General features: G+C 42.9%; 1 protein-coding gene across 1 annotated transcript in view; it reads right to left on the minus strand.

Annotated features, from left to right (window-relative positions):
- The window catches only part of PTPRC (protein tyrosine phosphatase receptor type C), a 181575-nt gene that overhangs the window by 20035 nt on the left and 139134 nt on the right, over positions 1-22406 (minus strand). The window contains exons 15-24 of the mRNA XM_075002512.1: positions 17317-17510; positions 11905-11965; positions 7045-7153; positions 5906-5940; positions 4311-4420; positions 3366-3456; positions 3170-3246; positions 2856-2892; positions 1947-2044; positions 514-639 (exon numbers count right to left, since the gene is read on the minus strand). Of these exons, the coding sequence (XP_074858613.1) occupies positions 514-639; positions 1947-2044; positions 2856-2892; positions 3170-3246; positions 3366-3456; positions 4311-4420; positions 5906-5940; positions 7045-7153; positions 11905-11965; positions 17317-17510 (938 nt within the window). The remainder of the gene's footprint in view (positions 1-513; positions 640-1946; positions 2045-2855; positions 2893-3169; positions 3247-3365; positions 3457-4310; positions 4421-5905; positions 5941-7044; positions 7154-11904; positions 11966-17316; positions 17511-22406) is intronic.

Genomic DNA, 22406 nt, shown 5'->3' on the forward strand with positions numbered 1-22406 from the left:
AGGAAATTATTATTGTTCCTTCCCCACACAGTTAAGACAAAGACAGGCTCTACAGTTCTAAAAGCCATATTTTGAGTGAATTTACTAGGGGAAAATATTTAATGTGGTGGCCTCCGTGAGAATTTAAACATACATTTTCTACATTAATAAACCAGTAACAAGTTTTCTTAATTTACAAAGGGTAGTCTCTGATAAAACCACAATATATTGCATACAATTTATCCAGCCATGTCAACAGGCTTATAGCAGAGAAAGTTACTGGTGTTCATCTTGAGAATACAGGGCCCACAGTAATGAGAGATATCTTAGCATTGACATTAATTTCCACTTCATATTTACTCTATGAAATTACATGCCATCAACTCAGTGTTGTCTCAAGTTATATTTTACTTGGTAGAAACAAGGGAAAATACTAACTGCCACTATTGTCCTGGAAGAATCTCTAATAAGAGTCTCTCTATGTCAACTACACAGACCAACTCAAATTATTTTCCCATTAATAAGCCAACTCACATTTGCAATGTGCAATTTCTGTATAATGTAGTCAGGACACATTTTAATTTCATTGCTCTTCACAACAATGTCCCCAAAAGTTGCAGTGCTATCCTCCGTTGTTGGCCAGTATTGGGCACATTTGTTCTATGAAAATGCAAAGTATATTGATTAGCAACATGACGTCAAGGTGACAGTGAAATTAGGTTCTGAAGAAAGCTTGAAATAAAATAACATGAACATCCATTTAGTGGAGACATTCCCAAGACGTTAGGATAGGATGGGCAGGAGGGAAGTGTCAAATACAGAACATCCTCTCTTACACTGAGAGTTGGGATAAGTCCCCTAGGACGTGGGAGATGGAGACAGATTTTAGTGCAACTCAGCAAATTCTAACTCAGGGAGTTTGAGGATAAGTTATACCTTCTTACAGGTTTATCTGCAGAAAAGTGAAATGTACCTCTCTATTCCACAGAGCCATGTGTCAGATGGTATTACTGAGAATTCTGCTCATCAAATAGTCTAAAAGGCCATATAGGCTTGTTAGTATTATTCAATTTCTGGAATTCTATTACAAATACAGAGTGAAAGAAAGAAAGAATATGGATTCAGAACTAATATTTGAATGCAGAGAAAATATTTAAAGGAAAAAGAAAAGCATAATTCACCAGAGCAGGGCTACCATGTATATGTGAATTCAGAGCTGTTCTTACCCATATGCAGAATATGCAGCCATGTAGGGCACCTGAAGAACATACATTGGGTCTTAATGTCCACCCACCCACCTCTTCCTATCCTTGTTCTGTGGCTCTCCTTCCCCTGGAGAGGATCTAGTTAGTTTAAAAGTGAAAAATCCTACCATACCTATTACAATACCCATAGAAGAGCCATTCAAGTGGTAATGAAGCCACCTAACAGGCATCTTTAAAGTCCTGCCAACTTCTGAATTTTCTACAGGAACTTCCTTTAAAATTTGTTTTAAAATTATTCCTTAGCGTGTTCCTGAAGATTATAAAATCACATCTCTGAAAAATCATCATTGTACCTCTCCCACAGCTGCCATTGGGACTGGGGCACTTGTTTAACAGTTCTGCATAGGGCCCCATAAATCCTAAAAAATTGTGTGTTTTAGTGTTAGGCTACATCTACACTCACCCAGAAAGTTGACAGCTGATATGCAATTTTAGGTACACCAGTTGCGTACCAAAGATCGACTATTCAGCTGTCAACTTTTGTCCCTGTCCTTATGACAGAATGTTGACAATAGTGCTCCTCCCATCAACTTTCCTTAATTCTTTCACCTCATGAGGAGTTCTAGGATCAGAACGTTCCATTTCACACATGCTTGAGATGGCACCCCCCAAAAATTGACCTGGAGCATTTGATCCTCCATGGCCAGTATAGATGTAGCCTCAGAGAGAGACAGAGGGAGAGAGAATGTGATTGATCCTCACCCTATTGTTTTCTTCACAACGAGTCACCATAACAATAATTGTTGCCTTCTGTTCCCAGATCATTCTCCAGAAATCATCAGTGGTTTCATCCTTAGGGCCTAGCAGATAAGATATTTGATAAGACAGAGGTGACCAAACTTTTTACATCGGGCCCCACTTTTCATCCCTGCAGTTAGCAGTCCTCCCCACTCCATCTATCAAATGTAATTCAAACTGATGGAAATTTCAGTGACATTGATATAAAAAAATTCTTTTGTCGTGTATAAGAAAATAGCATATGTAGATGTAAAACCTTTACTAATGGGTATATAAATGTGAATACACATACATTAAAACAGTAACACATTTCAGCATTTTTAATGAGATGGAGGAGCTGAGACCCATCAGCCAATCGTGCTGAGTCCCCTTATGAAAGTTCACACCCCGAACAAGGGGGCCCACCCTCTACTTCATGCAACTCTGTGATAAGAGACACTTTGCAACAATTACGAAATAGAGAGGCTCAGAGCCATATTATGGCTCAGAAGCCATTGAAAAGTCATGCGATGTCAGCTATGGATTGTACAATTTCATTATGATTCTGTCATCTCAGTCTACATAATTCTAAAACTGTATATGTGTGTGACTGAGAAGGGCAAAAATTCTCTAATGTACAAATAAAGTAATTACTTGCAGCCAAAATTTACGGAGCCTGATTTGAAAAGAATTCCCTTCTGCACTCCTCAAATTCCTTTCTGTGGCTGGTCATAAGCCCACAAATCCAAAGTGTCTATCGATCCTTTATTGATTAAATTCCACACATGCTGGTCATCCAATTTTTTCTTCAAATATATTAATACTGTTTAACTCCAGCATTTTGATTAGAGAATAATTGGGTAAATAATTAAATAAAAATAAAAAAAACTGTACCTTGTGCAGCAATATACTTTCTTGGTTCTTTAAAACCCTGTTTTTAAAACATACACCATTACTAAGCATTTAAAGATAGCAGGGAAAATTCCAAAAGGATTTGTGTTTTCATATATTTATATATATAATACATGCATGATAATAAGGATACCAATCCAATAGTACCAAACAGAGCATAAAGATAGGAAGAACTACAAAAGTGGAAAAAATCAGTTCTAGAAGAGTCAATCAAATGCATGTGGTGCCCAAAATGAAACAAGTATAAACCATTTTTCATTTGTGCATCAAAACTTTCATCAAAAGAAGTCACTCACATCAATATGGCTTGCATTTATATAGTCTGATCCTGGGTCTCCATTTATCTCTGAGAGTACAACTCGGTTATAATCATCTGTTTAGATAATTTAAAACAAAGTAATGGAAATATTAACCAAGTTACTTCAATATACTGATATAGGCAAAAACAATGAGATATTTACACCATGTATTCAATTTCCGTTCAGTACTTACAAGGAAGAATATCAATGTAACGGTTTTTGTTTTGGTTGTAGGATTTACGTGCTTCCTTTATTGGGAACTTCGAGAAAACTCTGGGAATGCTCTGTAAATATAATGCTTCTGTTATTCATTTTAACACATTTTAAATCACTTCAACTCACAACAAAATTTGCATGGTTGTTAATCAGTTCTTAAGGACAGTTGGAAGATAACATTCTGTTATGCACACTATTATGATTCATGCTGTTTAGCTTTGCAAACAAGCATTAAATTAAATAAAAATTAATGTATTTTTCCATATAATCGAACCATTCCTCTTTCTCTATTAAAAGACTTATAAAGAACCTCTGTTTTGGATTCTAGTCAAAACAGAAATTAATAAATACTGCTGTGAAATCTAGGATGAAGTGTCCCTGCTACATGAAAGATGCTCCGGTAATTGGCCACAAAACAAGCAAACTAATAATAATAATAATAATAATAATAATAATAATACGCTTTTAACATCAACTCAGAAATTAAAATGTTTAAAAACTGAGGGGGCCTAAAGACCACAGCAGTTGTGATCCCCTTGGCTCAGCTTAAAATTGTGTTTATGCGTTGAGCTGGAGGTAAAATTTGAGCTTGAGGAAACATACCTGAACTAGTACTGGTCAAGCCTGTAGACTGAAAATACAATGTAGCCATGGCAGTAGAAGAGGATAGATGTCCTGAGCACATACCATATGAAATGCTAGGCACGTACTGGATCTGCCTGATTCACAGCAGGGTCTCTCAGATCTCAGGAAAATGCCTTATCTACCAGCCTATTGGCTATTCTGAGATTAAGGTGAGGGGATCTTACTCTGAGATGTGTGGTAACACAACATAAAAGAGGTTGGGTATTGATTTAATACAATGACATGTTCTGTAATATTTGGTTTGGGATCTGTGTTATGTTTCTGACTAGGCACAAACCTGAAATTCATCCAGGAAAAGTCTTCCTTCATCAGCAATCTTTCTCTTGTAGGTTTCCAACAACATTTCTGCAGGAATTGGCTCCACATTCATCAGTTGCTTTTCATCATCTTTAAATAGAGAAATATATTCTTATATTTATTGTATTGTTTTTCAAAAAATGTAAATAAAATCTGAATAAATACATGTACTGAACAGTAAGATAAACTAATCAGAAGAGGTACATTCACTCAGACTAAATTATTTATTTTTATCACACCAATTCCTACACTTTCATATGAGAATAAGCAGAGCCCCCAAAGCAAATGAATATATACAGTTAGAAAACAACGAGGAACAGGTCAAAAAAACAGGTCAAAAACTGTAAAAAAAACCCAGGTCAAAGAACCAGGTCAAAACTGTATCTGTTTCTGGGTACTGCACTTTAGGAAAGGTGTGGACAAACTGGATTTGGTGATTTCCTGATGATGGGGTGATAAGATGATTTCTCAAATTTTACTCCCTCCCAGACCTTTGTTTCTGCTATTCTGAGATGTCTCTGTGTGCAAAGAAGTAGCACACTGAGTGCACAGAGGTGACTTGGGTAGTTGGTGAGTGTGATCAGCAGGGCCAGAGCAACATCTGAGCCTAGAACATTACACTTCAACCCAAACAGACACAATAGCCATATTGTGTTGCCACTAACATTAGATTACCCATTAACCATTTATTAGCTGTAATAAAATATAGTAGTGTGTTGTGCACAGTACCGTTATAATACTGTGTTATGCACACTAACTCAGGGTGTTAGAGCTGAAGGAAACAGGAGGAGCCAGGAGTGTGAAAAATGGGCAGCCTTGTCAAGTTTCCCTTTGTACATTAAAAATAGAATTGAAACCAATAGTTCATGGTAGAAATTTCCCCAAATTCATCATAGATAATCCCAGTCAACACAGACAAACTACTTTTCACTATCTAACAAAAACAGCTTTGTATACTAAATGGAGCCATCTCCTGACATATCTGTTTTTAAATTCTTTCACCCAGGGACACAAACTATTTGTTTCCAGTGAATTAATTTGAGATCAGTTGGCACTGTCTGCCAAACCAATGACTGGTTTTTCCTTTCCCATTTTTGGGGGATCAGGAATGACCAGTAGTCTCAGGGTATACAAGGTAATAGGCATAGGTCATCTAGAAAGGCTTTTTATAATTAAGCATAGATTTGAGGCCCCTCTTGTTTATACTCAGTTCTTGGCTCATATGAAGACCTACTTGGGGTGAGTTCACTTCAGAGGAATTGCATGAGGTATTCTGAAGCCCCCGTCTATACTCACCCTGTTATAGCCGTTGTTTGAGACACTGGAATAGTTTTACTTACAAGATAATATAGATTTTTCAAGTTTTCTCAACATTTAATAAAGTAACAGTCATATAATTAATATAGAGAGGGTATTCACTGACCTCTACATTTGGCCTGGGCCGGGTTTGACTGTGTTAATATCTAATCTCTACTGTATGTAAATTATTTAGATTTTGACTCCTATGAGCTGGAATAAGACATTTAGCTAATAACTCATTTCCACTAATTAAACATATATAGAAAACGCACTTACCCCTCTTAATCAGTGAAAAATCTTCATCCACATTGCTGTAAAAAACATAAGCGTTTGTTAAGGCTTTCCTTGACTAACGTATCTATGACAATGAATTAAAGGCTATGATTAATTAAATAATGGGGGAGTCTTATAGGATTATGAGGACTGGGGAGGAGTACCAAGAGATCATCACACCAGGTTAAATTCAGTTTATGGCATTTTGTTGTTTAACAGACGCAGTCAGGGATCAGAGGTGGTAGAAGAGCAAATCATAACTACAATTCTCCTCCATCTTTAGCCAAGCTGAAACTGAGCTTGTAAACCACTACAGCCATTTCCTAACTGCAGTTCTGGCCAGTGCCCTTTGATTTTCCATTAAGTATCTGGTGTCACATTTCTGAAGGAGACCCCAGATCTTTCACAATGTTCTGAAATATTCTGTTTTAGCAGACACCTGGAAGATGTCTTCATAGCTCCTTGATTACTGTACACCTAAAGAAAGCCAGATACAACCTAATTTTCATAAATGAACAAAATATTAATGATGGATGTTAATTTCATATGGTTTGGTAATTATTCTCCTTGTAGAAAACCTTAATAGATTCATAGCTCTAAAGACCAGAAAACATCTTTAGATCATCTAGTCTGACCTCCAGTATAATGGGGCCTATAGAATTGAATCCAGTAATCCCTATAATAATGAGTCCAGTAACTTGTGTTTAGGGAATTCAGAGTTACTCATCTTCATTCATGAGCACTACTTACACAGAGTTAATGTGCTGGTCAGATGTGTTGACTATCTGATTCAGGGACAGAATGGAGCTGTTGATACCAGCTGTACAAACAGCAGAACTGGGGCTGCCATTGAACGTATTTATTTGTGAATTATCTGACTAGTTCTTTAGTAACTTGAATAAGATTAAATCATAGATATTCTGGTGTCATATTAAACGCTCACATTATGCTTGCTAACATGCAAAGCCATGTAAAAATATCCATACTTTCATTTGTCTTTTCTTAAAAGCAGAGGCATTTCTCTTTCAAATGTCAAATGAAATCACTAACTCTTATATTTAAAACATTACTTTCTTTGATAAAATCTTCAAAATGATTTTTCTACATTTGAAAAAAAGGAGATGAAGATGGGTAGAACTCACCTTAATTTCTCTTTGTGGAGATCATAGATTTTATACAGGACGACAAATAATGCAATTGATGTCACAATAATCAAGAATGCCAGGAATATAATCAGGGCTTGAGAATTGTCTAATCAGCAAAAGATCATGGAGTATGTACATTAATAAGGTTAAACAAACAATTAAAATATCAATTTTACTCATTTATATTATATTTATGTGTGTTTAGAAGCTCTGTATGGAATTTGGAATGTATTTGTGTGAAATATAACTTATTTTTTATTTTTAATTTTAAAAAATTGGCCATACAAGTTTCTGCTGGAAAGAGGAGAGAGAGCATGGGAAAGGACAGAGAAAAACATCTGAAAACAAAACACATTTCTCAAATAAAAGTTTTCACTCTGTTTTGAAATTTTCCTAAAAAAGAACATTGACCAAAATGAAAAAAAATCTTGGAAACATGTTCAACAAAATGAGAAATATTGCTACAAATTTTAAAAAATAAAAAGTGACCAGCGATTGTATTTGTGTGTCTGTCTGGCTACACTCCTTTTCCCTGGCCATATTTCCTATGACACCTTGAGGCTTCATACTCCCAGAACAGCACAAAGAACTTTTCCTCTAAAAATGATTAACCCCAGAAGTATGCCAGCACTCCCTTTTTGGGTACAAGTCCACCCCAATTAAATACGCAGTTTTTTATTTCTGAAAAGTATCTAATCTTTCACCTCATCCACTCATTCCCCATTGCTTTTCTTCCTTGGATGTCCCATTGCCAATGTAAGTCTCTGACAATTTTATTTGGATAACATATAACTTCATATTTCTATGGATTTTCTGATACTCTTATTGCTATGCACCTGACTGTCTCGTTCTTGTCAACTCTTGCCCATGCATTCTACTACTGAATGCTTCAAAGACAAAAAGCTAGTGAGTCTGCAAAATTCCATTTAATGTAGACTTTGCTTCAGCTTGAACATTTTCAGCCTGAATATTTTTATCACCAGAATGGATGGAGACTAGATTAAATGATTAGCCTAGAGTACCTGCTACTGTCTCAAAGTGCACAGGTGGCCTTCTCAAATCTTTCACAATACACTGTTTCCTAAAAGTATATCACAAACTGTGGCAAAGATTCTCATAGGACGTTGCAAGTTAAATGATTTATAACAGTGCTGGTGTGTACATAGGAAAAACCTGAAAGAGTTCTTAACATAATTCAGCTGAATTAGTGTGAACACACTGAACAATTAGTGCTTGAACCAGTCTCATACAACAGGATGCAATTAAATATGGTTTACTTACTTAGTGTAGACAAGACCACAATGTCTTGGCCACATTTCAACTTAAGTAGTTGCATTCTACCTAACTAAATTCCTACTCCAGTTTAATTTGTGTAAGCTACTTCTCAGTTACTTATTTAATAAAAGGGGTGACAGATCTGAAACAAAGCCCAAATTCAAACACACCTGAATGTTGTGGAATTTTGGATTCAGTACTAAATTTTCTACCTTGAACCTATCTCTAAATAAAACAGTAGTGTTATACTGAAGGTGAAGGAGTGTTACTGAATTCCATCACACCAGGGGCCACCATGATTCCACACCATACACATAAAATAAATAATTTTTCATTAGCTCATCTGAATTTCTCTGTGAAGGTTGATAAAGTACATATAAAAACACTTTGCACTGTTGTAAGACCAGAATATTTCACACTGTCATACTAGTAAACAGGATCAGATAATGGGAAGTTCTGGGAGGACGATCTCCAGGTGAAGGAGGAGAGATTATGTAACCCATGTAGTAAATTTGTGGTCTGTAATGTATTAATCTATATTTGTGGTGTGCTTGCTGCTCAACTGAAATAGACCTTGTGGCCTGTTTGTTTAGGGGGAATATGTGCTGAGCCTCATAGTCTGCTAGGCAAAGCTGAGCATTTCTTAATGAAGCTTTGAGCCCCAAGCTTTTTAGCACTCACCAACTCTTACCCAAGGGGCGGAGCTACTCAGGAAGACCAGGGCTATAAAAAGCCAACCCCTAAGCAACCTGAGAATCTAAGGAAGAAGAGCAGCTAAGGGGAGTTTTGTGATGGTGTTCTCCAGGTGAAGGAGGAGCCATTACATGACCTTTGAAGGAGTTTGTTGTCTGTAGCAGAGGTGGTGAGTTTATATAATTTGGTAGCTGCGAAGGCTGTAGGATGGGGCCAGGGGTGAGGGTTCATGGTGCAGGAAGAGGCTCAGGGTAGAGGAGAGTTTGGAATGCAGAGTTCTGAGCTCTAGGTGGGGGGTGAGAGGCTTGGAGTGTGGGAGGGACTCAGGGCCATAGGCAAGGGTTGAGAGCAGCAGGGTGAGGGTTCTGGGTGGGGATGCAGAGCCTGAGGCTGGAGATCAGGAGTTCAAACTTCTGGGTGCAGCAGACAGGATTCTCTGGGGCTGGGGTCAGAAAGGAGGACCCTTCACAACTGTCCTCCTGCTGGCTGAGGATGAGTGGCGTGGGAGGGGCTCAGGGCTGGCACAGAGGTTTGGGGTCTGGGAGCTGAGTGCTCCGGCTGGGTACATGAGCTCTGGGGCTACAGAGGAAGAGTTCAAATGCTGTGACACAGCAGACTAGCTGCTCCAGAGCTAGTGCTGGAGAGAAGAGTTCCCCAATCCCTTCTTCCCCCATCATCTCTCTCATTCCCAAAGCTCTCCCTCTCTTTTTCTCCCCCCGACCCCTGCACACATTCATCTGTCTGTCTCCCAGCATGCGTCTGGCGCTCACCCACACCAATATAACTTTCTTCCCATGGTGTGTAGTGGGAGGATGTTTGTTTGTGGTGTGCTTGCTGCATGACTGAAATATACCATGTGGTGTATTTAGGGGACTGTGCTGGGCCTAGCAGCCTCCTCTGCAAAGTGAGCTTCTTAATGAGGCTTTGAGCCTCAAGCATTTTAGCACTCTACAACCCTGAACTGAGGAGTGGAGCAGGAAGACAAAAGCTAAAAAAAGGCCTGTATGATTACCTGCCCAAAAGGCATGTGGCATATGTGTGCATTTAATTCAAGATGCTCCTGGCTCTCAGAGACTGTACAGTCTTTGTAGACAAAGTAGCTCATAGAAACAGAGAGGTACACAGACGAGAATTTCTGGTACACCGTAGAATGTAATTTCAGGAAGTGGAACTACACAAATGTGAGGAGGTTAGTTAGAAATTAAGAGATATAATGCCAAATCTGAAATGCTGAAATGCTTGAAAGCTGCATAGAAACTTTTTAAAGACACCATAATGGAAGCTCAGCTTAAACATATCCCCCAAATTAAAAAAAAAATTGCCTCTGTGGCTAAACAACCAAGTTAAAGAAGGTATGAGAGGCAAGGAGCCACCGTTTAGGAAGTGAAAGTTAAATCTTCGTGAGGTAAATAGAAATGATCATACACTCTGGCAAATTAAATGTAAAAAAATAATTAGGAAGACCAAAAAAGAATACAAGAAAACAACTAGCCAAAGACTTGAAATGTAAAACCAAAAAAAAAAAAAATTAAGTACATCAGGAACAGGATGCCTGCTACACAACCAGTGAGGCCTTCGGACTATCAAGAGGCTAAAGGAGCATTCAAGAACAATAAGGTAATTTTGCAGAAACTGATGCAAAGAATAGATTTTTAGTCTTCACAGCTGAGGATGTGAGGGAAATTCCCAAATTGAAGGCTTTTGTTTTAGATGACAAATCTGAGGAACTGTCCCAGACTGAGGTGTCATTAGGAAAGGTTTTGAAATAAATTGACAAATGAATGATTAATAAGTCACCAGGACCAGATGGTATTCATCCAAGATTTCTCAAGGAACTCAAATGTGCAAGAGCAGAACTATTAACTGTCATATGTCATTTAAATCAGCTTTGCAGCCAAATAACTGGAAGATAGCAAATCTGATGCCAAATTTTTAAAAAGGGCTCCAGAGGTGATCCTAGCAATTATAGGCCAGTTAGCCTGACTACAGTGTTAGGCAAATTGGTTGTAAGTATAATAAAGACCAATCTTGTCAGACATATAGATAAACATAATTTATTAGGGAAGAGTGAACATGGTTTTTGGGAAAGGAAGTCATGCCTCACCAAAATCTACTTTCCATCATGTGAACAAGGGGGATCCTGTGAACACAGTGTACTTAGATTTTCAGAAAGACTATGGCAAGGTTCCTCATAGGCTGTTTAGCAAAGTAAACTGACATGGGATAAGAGGGAAGGTCTTCTAAGGGACTGATAATAAGTTAAAAGATAGGAAAGAAAGGGTAGGTGTAAATGATCAGTTTCCAGAATACAGAGTTACATAGTGGTGTCTCCCAGAGGTCTGTTCTGAGCCCAATCCTTTTCAGCATATTCATAAAAGAACTGAAATAGGGGTAAACAATGAGATGGCAAAATTTACAGATGATACAAAACTAATCAAGATAGTTAAGTCCCTGGGAGACTGCAAAGAGCTACAAAAGGATTTCTTAAAATAGGGGCACTGAGCAACAAAATGATAGATTAAAATTAAATTTAAATTCGATAAATGAAAAGTTTATTTAGTGTAAAACCTAATTCCAAATGTATCATATATTTGAGGGCAAAAGAAGTTAGGAAAAGGTCTCTAGTGTATTAGTAATTTACACCAAGGTATGCTAAAGATAAGCAAAGTCTTGCATGCATTCAGTAATAAGTTAGACTAAGTGTTTTGCAAATACTTACTCACATGATTAGTTAATGCAACTTTTTAAATGACTAAGAACTAGTCGCATAAATCTTATACTTATGAGAATGCCAGAATTTGAAAGGCACAGTAGCATTGTGTGACATCTCAATTTCACTTAAACAAATCTGTAAATAATATTATTGATCCATTGAAAATATTTACTTACATGATGTTTTCATATGGCCTTCAACAGGATCTCCTATAAATTCTCCATTGTTCACGTAAATCTGAATGGTGGGAAATGAAGGTATTCATCAAATTAATTTATACTAAACAAAAGTGCATCCCACAAACTAATATAATGATTTCCACAAAGATATGCAGATTTATGCTAGCTAAGGGTATGTTTCCCAATCTTTTTCAGCTCTTAAATAAGGCTCAACCAAACCTAAGCAGTGCATTGCAATACAAACTATTATTTGAAAACTTTTTGTTTAGGTGTCAATAGTATTAGGCTACTAAATCTGTGAAAAAACAGATAAAAATAACCAGTCATAATAAGAGCACATTTTTATGGACACACACGTGTGTGTGTGCACGTGCAATGTATAATGGAATGGTATATCTTATTTAGTTATTCAGTAAATATGACAAATATATTTTATGAAATGAATCATCATCCAACAAAGAATATAAAATTTTAATTCAGTTTTATATACATAAAGTAATATTAAAAGCCATTTGGAAACTCTTCATGTGTTCTTACAGAAAATTCCAAAAATGCAACTTCCACATAGGATTCACGGTGAAAAATTTTCTGCATAGTCCCCAACTTACATGTGGGTTGTGTTCTAAAAATCCATTTAGAAGTTAGTTGTTTGGAACTTGGAATGCATTTTTATAAATGGGGTGTTAGGTTCCCAAGCTAGCCCACAAAAGCCTATTTAATCCGTAACGTAGTAAAAGTAGTATATACTTGCAATCATAAATAGTAGAAAATAATAGTTTTGAAATATAAACAGAAGAGGAAAAAATAAAATTTACTAAGAAATGAATTTTTTTTATTTAACATTGAATGCTGGTGCTTGTGGAAAGGCAGGTCTGATGAGAGGAAGACGAAGCAGTAGATGGAGATTCTGAGGGGGACTTCTAGGTGCCTGCAGCTATTAGAATTTGTTGGTCCCCCTAGGTTCTAGCATGGGGCCTAAAAGTGAGGGGTTCAGAGTGCTGGAGCCAGCTATGAGTTGAACCAGGGGGCTGCAGCCAGGTAGGGGTGATGGTACTAATTGGGGGTGTGGGGCTCTGGGTGGGGTTGAAGCATCTGGGGTTCAGGAGGCAACTCCTGGCTGGGACTCAGGGGTTTGGAGTGTGGGAGAGAGCTCAGGGAAGGAGGTGGGGTTAAAGTGTGGGGTCTGTGTGCAGGATGGCATGTGGGAAGGGGCTCAGAGCTGAGGCAGAGGTGTGGGGGATAGGGTACTTACCTGGGACGGCTCCCCTTTGGTGGCACAGGCCTGTGGGAGGGAGGGAGAGGCAGGTGGCTCTGCTTGCTGCCCTGCAATCACCTGCAGGCACTGCCCTCTGCAGCTCCCATTCTCCCTAATTCTTGGTCAATGGGAGGTGCACGGGCTGAACCTGCATGCGAGGGAAGTGGGGGAGCATCCTAGTCCTTGAAGCTCCATCCCCTTGAGGAAGGAGCAGTGGCAGAATGTGGAGCCAGGTCACCTCCCTGCTAAGTGGTTCTGGAAAACAGAGGCTTTAATGGATGTAGCCCAAGCTCCTGAGCTAAGTGGACCCTGCCAAAATCTGTGGTGGCCTAGAGAACTTCTTGAGCTCCCTTAGCCTAGGGCCCTGGGATACAACTCTAAAGCCCCATTCTGAATCCAGTACTCCCCAGCCAAGCCCCACTCTCCCATGGCTCCTACAGTCAGACCCATCTCATGGCAGCCTCCTCATCACTGGCTAGGGCAGCCCCATCCCCATCACTCCAGCAGTCTGCCCATCTATGGGCTCAGCACAGGCTCCAGCTACCTCCTGTCCGACACCCTGATAGCCCCTTGTGCCCCAACTGCAGGCTTAGCATGGGCTCCAGCTGCCTCCTCCATCCCTCCAGCAGCATCCCCTGCCCATGGGCTCAGTGCCAGCTTTGGTCATCCCCTTTCCCCAGCTGCCCCATCCCATACTTGTGGGCTCAGGACTTGCTCCAGCCCCTCTCAGTCCCATCACTCTGCCACCTGCAGGCACCATCGCAGAACTTTCATTGTCACAAGGGTTTGGTGCCCAGTCTCTGCTCACTGCAAGGTGGTGACGGTCATGATCATAGGCTGGAGGACTCCAGATAGAGGACAGCGGCATAGCCAGTGCATTTTCCCTTTCACTTTTGGAGCTCTCTGGCCCAGCTCACACTGCTTACCACCTCCTGATTAGCAGGGGCTGAGCCCACGCCAGGTGTGAGCCCACTGCGTAGGGTCTGCTCCCTAGGCGATGGGGATGGTGGCTGCTGGAGCCTGTACTATGCCTGGGGTGGGGCAGGGGCTGAGGTTTTGCTGGAGTCCATACTGAATTCACAGGCAGGGAAAAGTCAGCTGCAGTCCTTCAGACCTTGCTCATGCTGCTTACCACCATCTGCACTTCTGGCTTGTTCCCTTGCAGGTGAGCATTTGTACGTGCACAAAAGAGAAGTCTTGGGCACCTTATAAACAAACAGATTTATTGGAGCATAAGCATTTGTGGGCAAAGACCCTCTTCATCAGTTACATCTGATGAAGTGGGTCTTTGCCCATGAAAGCTTATGCTCCAATAAATCTGTTAGTCTATAAGGTGCCACAAGACCTTTCATTGTTTTTGCAGATACAGACTAACAGTGCAGATGTTCACCTCATAACTCAGTGAGTGCCTGTGCACAACTTCTCTCATATTTATACACTGAGTTAAAAAGCAATATGCACATCTAATTTTGAAATACTACATCTTTCAACATTTCCTGTTGCATTGTCTGATTTTAAGGCATTCTCATGCAACGTAATACAAAGCTTTAATTTTGCAAAATATAATTGGTTTACCTAAACCTGTAGCGTCTCCCATCACAGAAGCCCAAATCCGTTTATAAACATTATTCATTAATTTAGGCTCATGCTAGCTTTAGGAATTAAGCACTCAAACTCCTCAGAAACTAGTGACCTCAATGGGAGCTGAGTGTTCAGCACATTATAGGATGAGATCCTAAGTAAGCATTCTTCCCATTTTACAAATAGAAAAAGTGTGCGATAAGGAGATTTAGTAATTAGCCTGGAGCCATAAAAATCTGTGGCAGAGCCAGCAATTTCATTGGATAAGATCCTAATTGACACTGGTGGTTGCTGACAGTAAATGCCATCCTCTATGTGCCTTCATACCAGGCCCCAGCACAGAATTTTTCCTCTTGCAGGAAGTAGCACTTTTCATTCTTGTATGAGTATGCCTTGCGTGGATCAATAGGAGTGTTGTAAGCAAGACATGTGAAGTAATTCTTCCATGCTAATCAGCACTTATAAGGTTCAGCTGGAGTACAGTACTGCATCCCATTCTGGGCACCACATTTCAGGGAAGATGTGGACAAACTAGACAAAGCCCAGAGGAGAGCATCACAATTGATTAAAGATCTGCAAACCACGGCTTCTGAAGCAAGACTGATGTGTTTGCTTAGTCTGGAGAAGAGAAGACTGAGTGGGATAAGGTAAGTTTTCAAATATTCAGGTTGTTATAAAGCAGGGATGGGGATACTATGGCCCAAAGTCTAAATCGAGCCTGCATGGCCTGGGGCTCCCCACCCCCCACAAAGCAGCGTGAGCCAGCACTGGTGCTCCAGCCATGCACTTCCCACTGTAGAAGTGGGGAGCCCTGTGCTTCATGGGCCCAATCAAGCCAGGGCTGGATGCAGACTAAGGGCTGTACCTGGCCCTGGGGAGCAAGTGGCTCTGCGCAGTGCAGGGAAGCACCTCCCCTGCACAGAGCTGCACAAAACCACATGCACCCCACTGCGCCAGGTAGGCACCCAACTCCTTTGTCCTCTCTTAACTTCTCTCTCCCATCCCACTCCTGTACCCCCAACCCAGACCCTACAACTCCCTCCCTCTCAGATCTTGCATCCTACCTCCTGCCTGACTCTCTACACTCCTACCCCTCTCCTGTACCCCACTCCCTTCCAGACCCCCCCAGCACCCTCCTTCCCACCCTGACTCTGCACCCCAATCCCAGCCCACTCTTGCATCCCACCTCCCATACAGACCCCACACTCTCAATCCCTACTACTCCTACACTCTGCTTCTCACTCAGACCCCAGAGCCCAACCCACGCCTGCTCCTGCACTCCCCTCCCTTCCAGACCCTAACCCCAACCCCAGCCTGCTCCTTCACCCTACCTCCTTCCCAGACTCCCCATCCGTACCCCACATCTCCCCGGCAGCCCCCTTCATACACACTGAACTCCTCATTTTGGCCCTATCTCAGAGCCTGGGGGTTTCTCAGAAAAATCTTATTTTGGAATAACAACTCTGGAATAAACTATTCCAGAATAACTCTGTAGTATAGACATATTCTAAATTTGCTTCTCATTAGCAAGGCAAAAGGAAGCCAGGACAGGCGTAAAGAAAATAGACAAATCCTGGTTTCTGAAAAGAAGCCAAGCTCTAAGCATCTTACTAGGTATCTTCTTAGTTCAGGTGGGTCTGGAAATGCTCCAGAGAAGTGGCACACATACAGTACGTATTTAAGGAGAGTAACAAACGCTGCAAAGATAAAATGCCAGGATGGAATCTCCATCCTACCTATACTGGAAGGAAAGCATGTGATGGATGGAAGTGAAGAAGGGCATTCAGGAGAAAGAAAACTTCATCTGTAAGAGAGAGCTTGGAAAGATAATGGTTTCAACAGCAAGAAGAATGTTCCTCTGAAAGGTGAGGAGACTATGAAGAGGTGTGAAGAGTTTGTTCCTTGGTGTGGTGGGGCTAGAGTCTTATGTTCTGAGCGGACTTTAATCTCTGAGTCATATTAATCAACTCAAGAGTGAAACACATATCAGAATAGACCTTGGGTATCTCAACAATTCACAGTGAAAAATTAATATAGAATCTAAAAGCATGCGTTTGCTATCTATACAACCTAAATTCAGAGTTTAATTTATTCTGGGGCTTGCTGAGGCTCCACCCTTGCTCTTCGTTTCATGCTGCGCTGCAGGCTCAGAACCTTTTGTCAGTGGCATGCAAGACATAACCTTGCATGTGAGGGGCATGCAAGGTCAAGCTATATGAATAACACTTATGGGTTTTTTTGAGCCCAAGCATCTCCATTACAAATCAAGCACTGCCAAAGTTCTGACTCACACTTGCACTTTTCAGTCTCTCACAATTTTGATAATCATGAAACTTACGTTAGATGATACTCAGTCTAAAATGTAAAATAACCTGTGAAGTTCAGTTGCTAATTGTCGTCAGTAATCATTACATTTTAAAATATTTAAAACTATATAATATTAATTCTACTAAGAAAATAATGTACAACAGCAGAAAAAGATTGATAAGAGCATGAAAAATACAATAAAAATTGCAGCTACCAATACTTTTATGGTGAAATGAACTCTTTCTCCCTTTAAATATATAACTTACCTGAAAACTGTAGGTTTGCAGATAATTAAGATCTTCTTTTTCAAAGGCACATGTGTTTTTTTCAGTTTCATTCTTTCCCTCCCATTCCAGAAGGAATTTTTTGTCTGGGCCATTTACATCTGTCACGTCACACTGAATATGGATAGCATTATTGGATTTCAAACGTACTTGAGTAATTTTAACTTTGCCTGGTTCTGTTTATAGAAGAAATTATACAATGTTATAATATTTTGAAACCAAACATTTTAATCATTATAGTGTCCTGCATACTTTTCACTCATGACTACATCTCTGTCATTGACAGGTTTGGTTTATTTCACCATCTGGAAGACTTCCACTCCTGATTCAGCAGAGTCAATAATTAGAACCCCATAAATCTGCTGATATCTACTTTATATCCATGAGTATCTGCATCTGCTGACGTTGATGCAGATATCTCCTTTTTCGACATATGGGTGCAGGTGCAGGTGCAGATACAAATTTTGTATCTAGTACTATGCAAATTTGTGGGTATCTGCTTTATATCCATGGCCGCAGATGTCAATGCAGGTATCTGCGGCTCATTTTTGTAGACGTGGATATACATTTTGTACTTACACAGTACAGCTCTGTCAATAACACTTTAAGACTATGTCTAGACTGCAGACTTCTGTTGACAGGGGCTTTTATCAGAAGATACCTTCTGACAAAAACCTCTTTTGACAGAGTGCACCCAGACACCAAGGTGCATCAAAAGAGTAATCCACTCTCCTGACAGAGAGCAGCCAGACAGATGGGACGCTCTCTGTCAGCAAAACAGCCACCTGGAACCATTGCAGACAGGGTTGCAGGTCACCAGTTCAATACAAGAGATGGTGCTGTAGTCCTGTGGAGATGCGCTTAAAGGGACTTCTCCAGACAGCAGTTCCCTGCCCCTGCTATGGGCTTGTGTAGGGTGCGAGAAGACTTTGTAATGGTCGAGAGTGCAGTCCGACCCCTCTGTGAATCCTCAGGAGAATTCCAAACAGAACAGTCTGTGCAAGGTAAAAAGCTGCAAAACAACTAACCCTGGCCATGGCAACAACTGCAAGCAAAGCACGCTTGCCAAAACTTCAAGGCTACACTGGCAGTAGGCCACAAGAGATAGTGATAAGAAATGCATAGGCAATTTTAGGCAATCTTATGTTAATGAGTTGCACTCAGCTAGTGTTAGCAGGCCTGTTACAGAGCCTCTCCCCGAGCGAAGCTCTGACGTGTTGGGTTTTCCCCCACTGGTGACTGGTGTCTCCAGGGCTCCTGTCGCGGGTGTCACGCACTTTCAATAAACCGAATATAGCACTCGCCTTCTGGGTGCAGCCTTGTTTCTGGGGAACCCGAGCCTGGTTGGTTACAATTGGTGCAGTGAGCAGGGTTCTCCAGGTATGATGCCTTTTTGGTCGAAAGTAGGGGAGGCAGGGAAGCCGGCGCTGTCCCTGCAGTGCATACCAGGATGGCCCTCGACGGAGCGATGGGGGCCGGTAGCGCAGATGGTGGCCTGTTGGGCAGCCCCGGCAGACTGGCCGGAGTTGCAGGAGGTGGCAGGCGTGACGCCGGTACAGGTAGAAGGGGCATTGCATCGGCTGCGGCTGAGCCACCGGCCAGGGATGGAAAAAAGGGCAGTGGGAGAGGTAGCATGGTTTTTCCTAACTGCCCTCCGGGCCCTGGATGCTGAGCTTCTCCCCCTGCAGAAGGCGCTGGCGGGGAAGGAGCAGGAATGTCACAATATGGCGGATGCGCAGGCAATAGCGCAGGAGGTGGTTACCTCGCAGTCCGAAAGGACGCAAGAGTTAACCCATCGTTGTGAGATGTTGGCGGCGAGAGTTGCGAATCGGCGGCGCATGAAACTAGGGAAAGAACTGGTGTCAATGGCCCAAGTGCCTGCAGTCCTTGCGCTAGCCACTTGGGACCCTGAGACCTGGGATGGGAACATCTGGAGCTCTTTCTCATCTGAGGAGGAGGAGGAGGTGAATGGGGAGGCTGTGCAAACCGACCCGAGACAGGTGCGCCCCATTCGGGAGTTGAGGGCAACGGAGGTCGCTGCAATGAGGTCTGGCGGACATTTAAAACAAGTGAGTTGCAGGAGATGGTGAAGAGTTTTAAGCAGGAGCCAGGGGAAGGCCTGGTGGCCTGGATAGTGCGTGTATGGGACAACACAGGCAACACTGTGTTGCTGCTGCTTGCAGAACTCCACCAGATGGGTGTGTTGTCCCAGGATTCACAGGTCAGACAGGCGCTGCAGACTATGCAAGGTATTACTGATGCACAGGGAAACGCCATGGAAGTGCCATCCCTGTACCGCTGGTTGACCGTGGCGGTGGACCAGGTCTACCCCTCCCCGGGGGAACTGGAAGCACTGGTGAGGCCCTGGCTTACGATCCCAGAAGGGGTGAGTGCGCTGCAGCAGCTGGGCATGGCGTGGGCTGTGGCTTTCATTGACATGGGCCCGGACGATGTAGGGGTCCATAAATCCATCAAGGTCACTCTGTTACGCCTTGCCCCCCTCGAGCTGAAGGCCTCCCTTATGGCCATGGTCATGGCAGCGGGCGGGAGTGTAGGTGACATGGTTGGAATGTTGATGCACTTAGAAACTGTCGTAGGTGCGAAAGCGGTCTGCGCCACAAAAGGAAAAGGTGATCAGGCGGGAGCCCCTGGACAGGAGAAAGGGCATGCTCGGGTGACCCGGAGAACCATGTGGACGGACTTGCTGAAGGCAGGAGTCCCCCATGAGGAAATCAATGGTTTGCCAACACCAAACTTGTACAAGCATTGGTTACAACTGCCGCCTACCCAGCGGAGTGAGGATGTGGGTGCCTCCAAGACGGCAGGCAAGACCCAGACACCACAGAAAGGTACAGGAGCTGGGGGGAGGACAGAGCCCAGTGCCCCCGTCGACTTGACCCTTCCCCCTAGGAAGTGACGGGGAGGCAGGTCCCCTGTGGTATGGGGTGTGGCTGTGCGACAGGTAGCAGGGGACTGGCGCCCATTTGTCCCGGTAACCATCAAGTGGCCCCGGGGAGGGGAGCAGCATGTGTTAGCTCTGTTACACACTGGAGCCAAGGTGACCATTCTGCATTCTACCCAGACTGCAGGTCACGCGGTGGTTGTGCAGGGCCTCGGAGGAGCGGAGACCACCGCTTATTCGATGGAGGTCACCCTCACGCTGGGGAAAGCCCCTCCCTTTCGGGCAACTGTGCTGGCTGCACCTTTGGGTGAATACATCATTGGCATGGATGTCTTGCGTGGCTGGTGTGTGGATACACAGTATGGGCTGTTTGCCTTTGGGCACCCCCGATACATTCAGGCAATCAGAACTGTGAAGCCCCTACTGCGGGGGACATCCCAAATGGGACCCTGTGCGCCTGCCGGTCCCCCAGACCCCGGTGTCAGTCAAGCAGTACCTTATTCCTGGTGGAGAGCACGAGATCAGAGACACTATTGCTGCAGGCGGAGATTATTCACCCCACGCTGAGCACCTTCAACAGCCCCATCTGGCCAGTGAAGAAGCCGGATGGATCGTGGCTCATGACAGTGGACTATCGAGAACTCAATAAGGTAACCCTGGAGCTAACGGCCGTAGTTCCGGACATGGTTACCATCCTGGAGCGTACCACTGTGGCGGCCTTGCTGTGGCATGCCATCATAGACCTGGCCAATGCATTTTTCTCTATTGACATTCATCCCGAGAGTCAAGAGCAGTTTGCCTTCACGTGTCTAACAAAGCAGTACACGTTTACTGTGTTGCCACAGGGCTTTAAGCACTCCCTGACGATCTGCCATCAGCTAGTGCACGCCGATCTGGAACATCTGAACCTCCCTGACCAGACGCCCTGCTACCACTATGTCGATGACGTTATGATCTCGGGACCAGATGAACCGACTGTTCAAGCTGCCCTAGACACCGTTGTAACAGGTTTGCAGGAATGGGGGTGGTCTATTAACCCCAAGAAAGTGCAGGGGCCAGCCACCAGTATGGTCTGCTTGGGTGTACTGTGGATGGGTACAGACAAATGCATTCTGCTGAAAATGTGGCATACCATCCAGGCATTTCCCGACACCCTTGTCTAAACAGCAGTTGCAAACCTTTCTGGGCCTCCTCGGTTTCTGGCATGCTTTTATTCCACACCTTGCTTTTCTTATGCATCCTTTACAGGAGCTTGTGTGCAAAGCCACCCAGTGGAAGTGGACAGAGAAGCACCAACGAGCTTTCGACCTCTGCAAAGAGGCGGTGGTGGCACACGCCCGCCTCACTGCACTGCTGCAGGGCCAACCATTTGAACTGGAGGTAACAATCATCTGTGATGTGGCGTCCTGGGCTCTGTGGCAGCAGGAGCGAAAAGAACCCATCGGCTTCTGGTCACGAACCCTCCACAGAGCCGAAAGCGGGTATACCCCCCCCTGGAAAAGCAGATCCTAGCAGTGGTGTGGGCTTTGCAGGACACTGGGCGGGTCACAGGCATTGCCCCTGTTACTGTACAGACCCCAATCCCCTTAATGGGGTGGGTCACAGGTATCTCTGGACTGCTGTAGCAACGGCTTCAGAGTGGGACCCACGTAGCAGTGACAGCTCCAACATATGGGTAACGTTGGCACAAACTGCCATCAATGCCTCTGCCTTTTGTCTGCCCCACAGTATGGCCATGGGACAGCTCATGGACACACGCTTTATAGGTGTCAGTGCTACTCCTGCTCTCTTGCAAAACTATACCCTTTTGTGTAACTTTGCTTTCACTGCTCTCATATGCTGTTGTCAAGTCTGTTCCACAGGTGCATGCTGTGTTGCCAGAAGAGCATCAACCACCTCACTTGATTCCTACTAGCCTCGGAATTCACAAAGGGGTCTCAGGGAGGAGTGTAGGGTGCAAGAAGACATTGTAACTGTCAAGAGTGCAGTCTGGCCCCTCTGTGAATCCTCAGGAGAATTCCAAACAGACCAGTCTGTGCAAGGTAAAAAGCTGCAAAACAACTAACCCTGCCATGGCAACAACTACAAGCAAAGCACGCTTGCCAAAACTTCAAGGCTACACTGGCAGTAGGCCACAAGCGATAGTGATTAAGGAATGCATAGGCAATTT

The sequence above is a fragment of the Carettochelys insculpta genome, chromosome 9, assembly GCF_033958435.1.
Source record: "Carettochelys insculpta isolate YL-2023 chromosome 9, ASM3395843v1, whole genome shotgun sequence".
In the NCBI taxonomy this organism is placed as follows: domain Eukaryota; kingdom Metazoa; phylum Chordata; order Testudines; family Carettochelyidae; genus Carettochelys; species Carettochelys insculpta.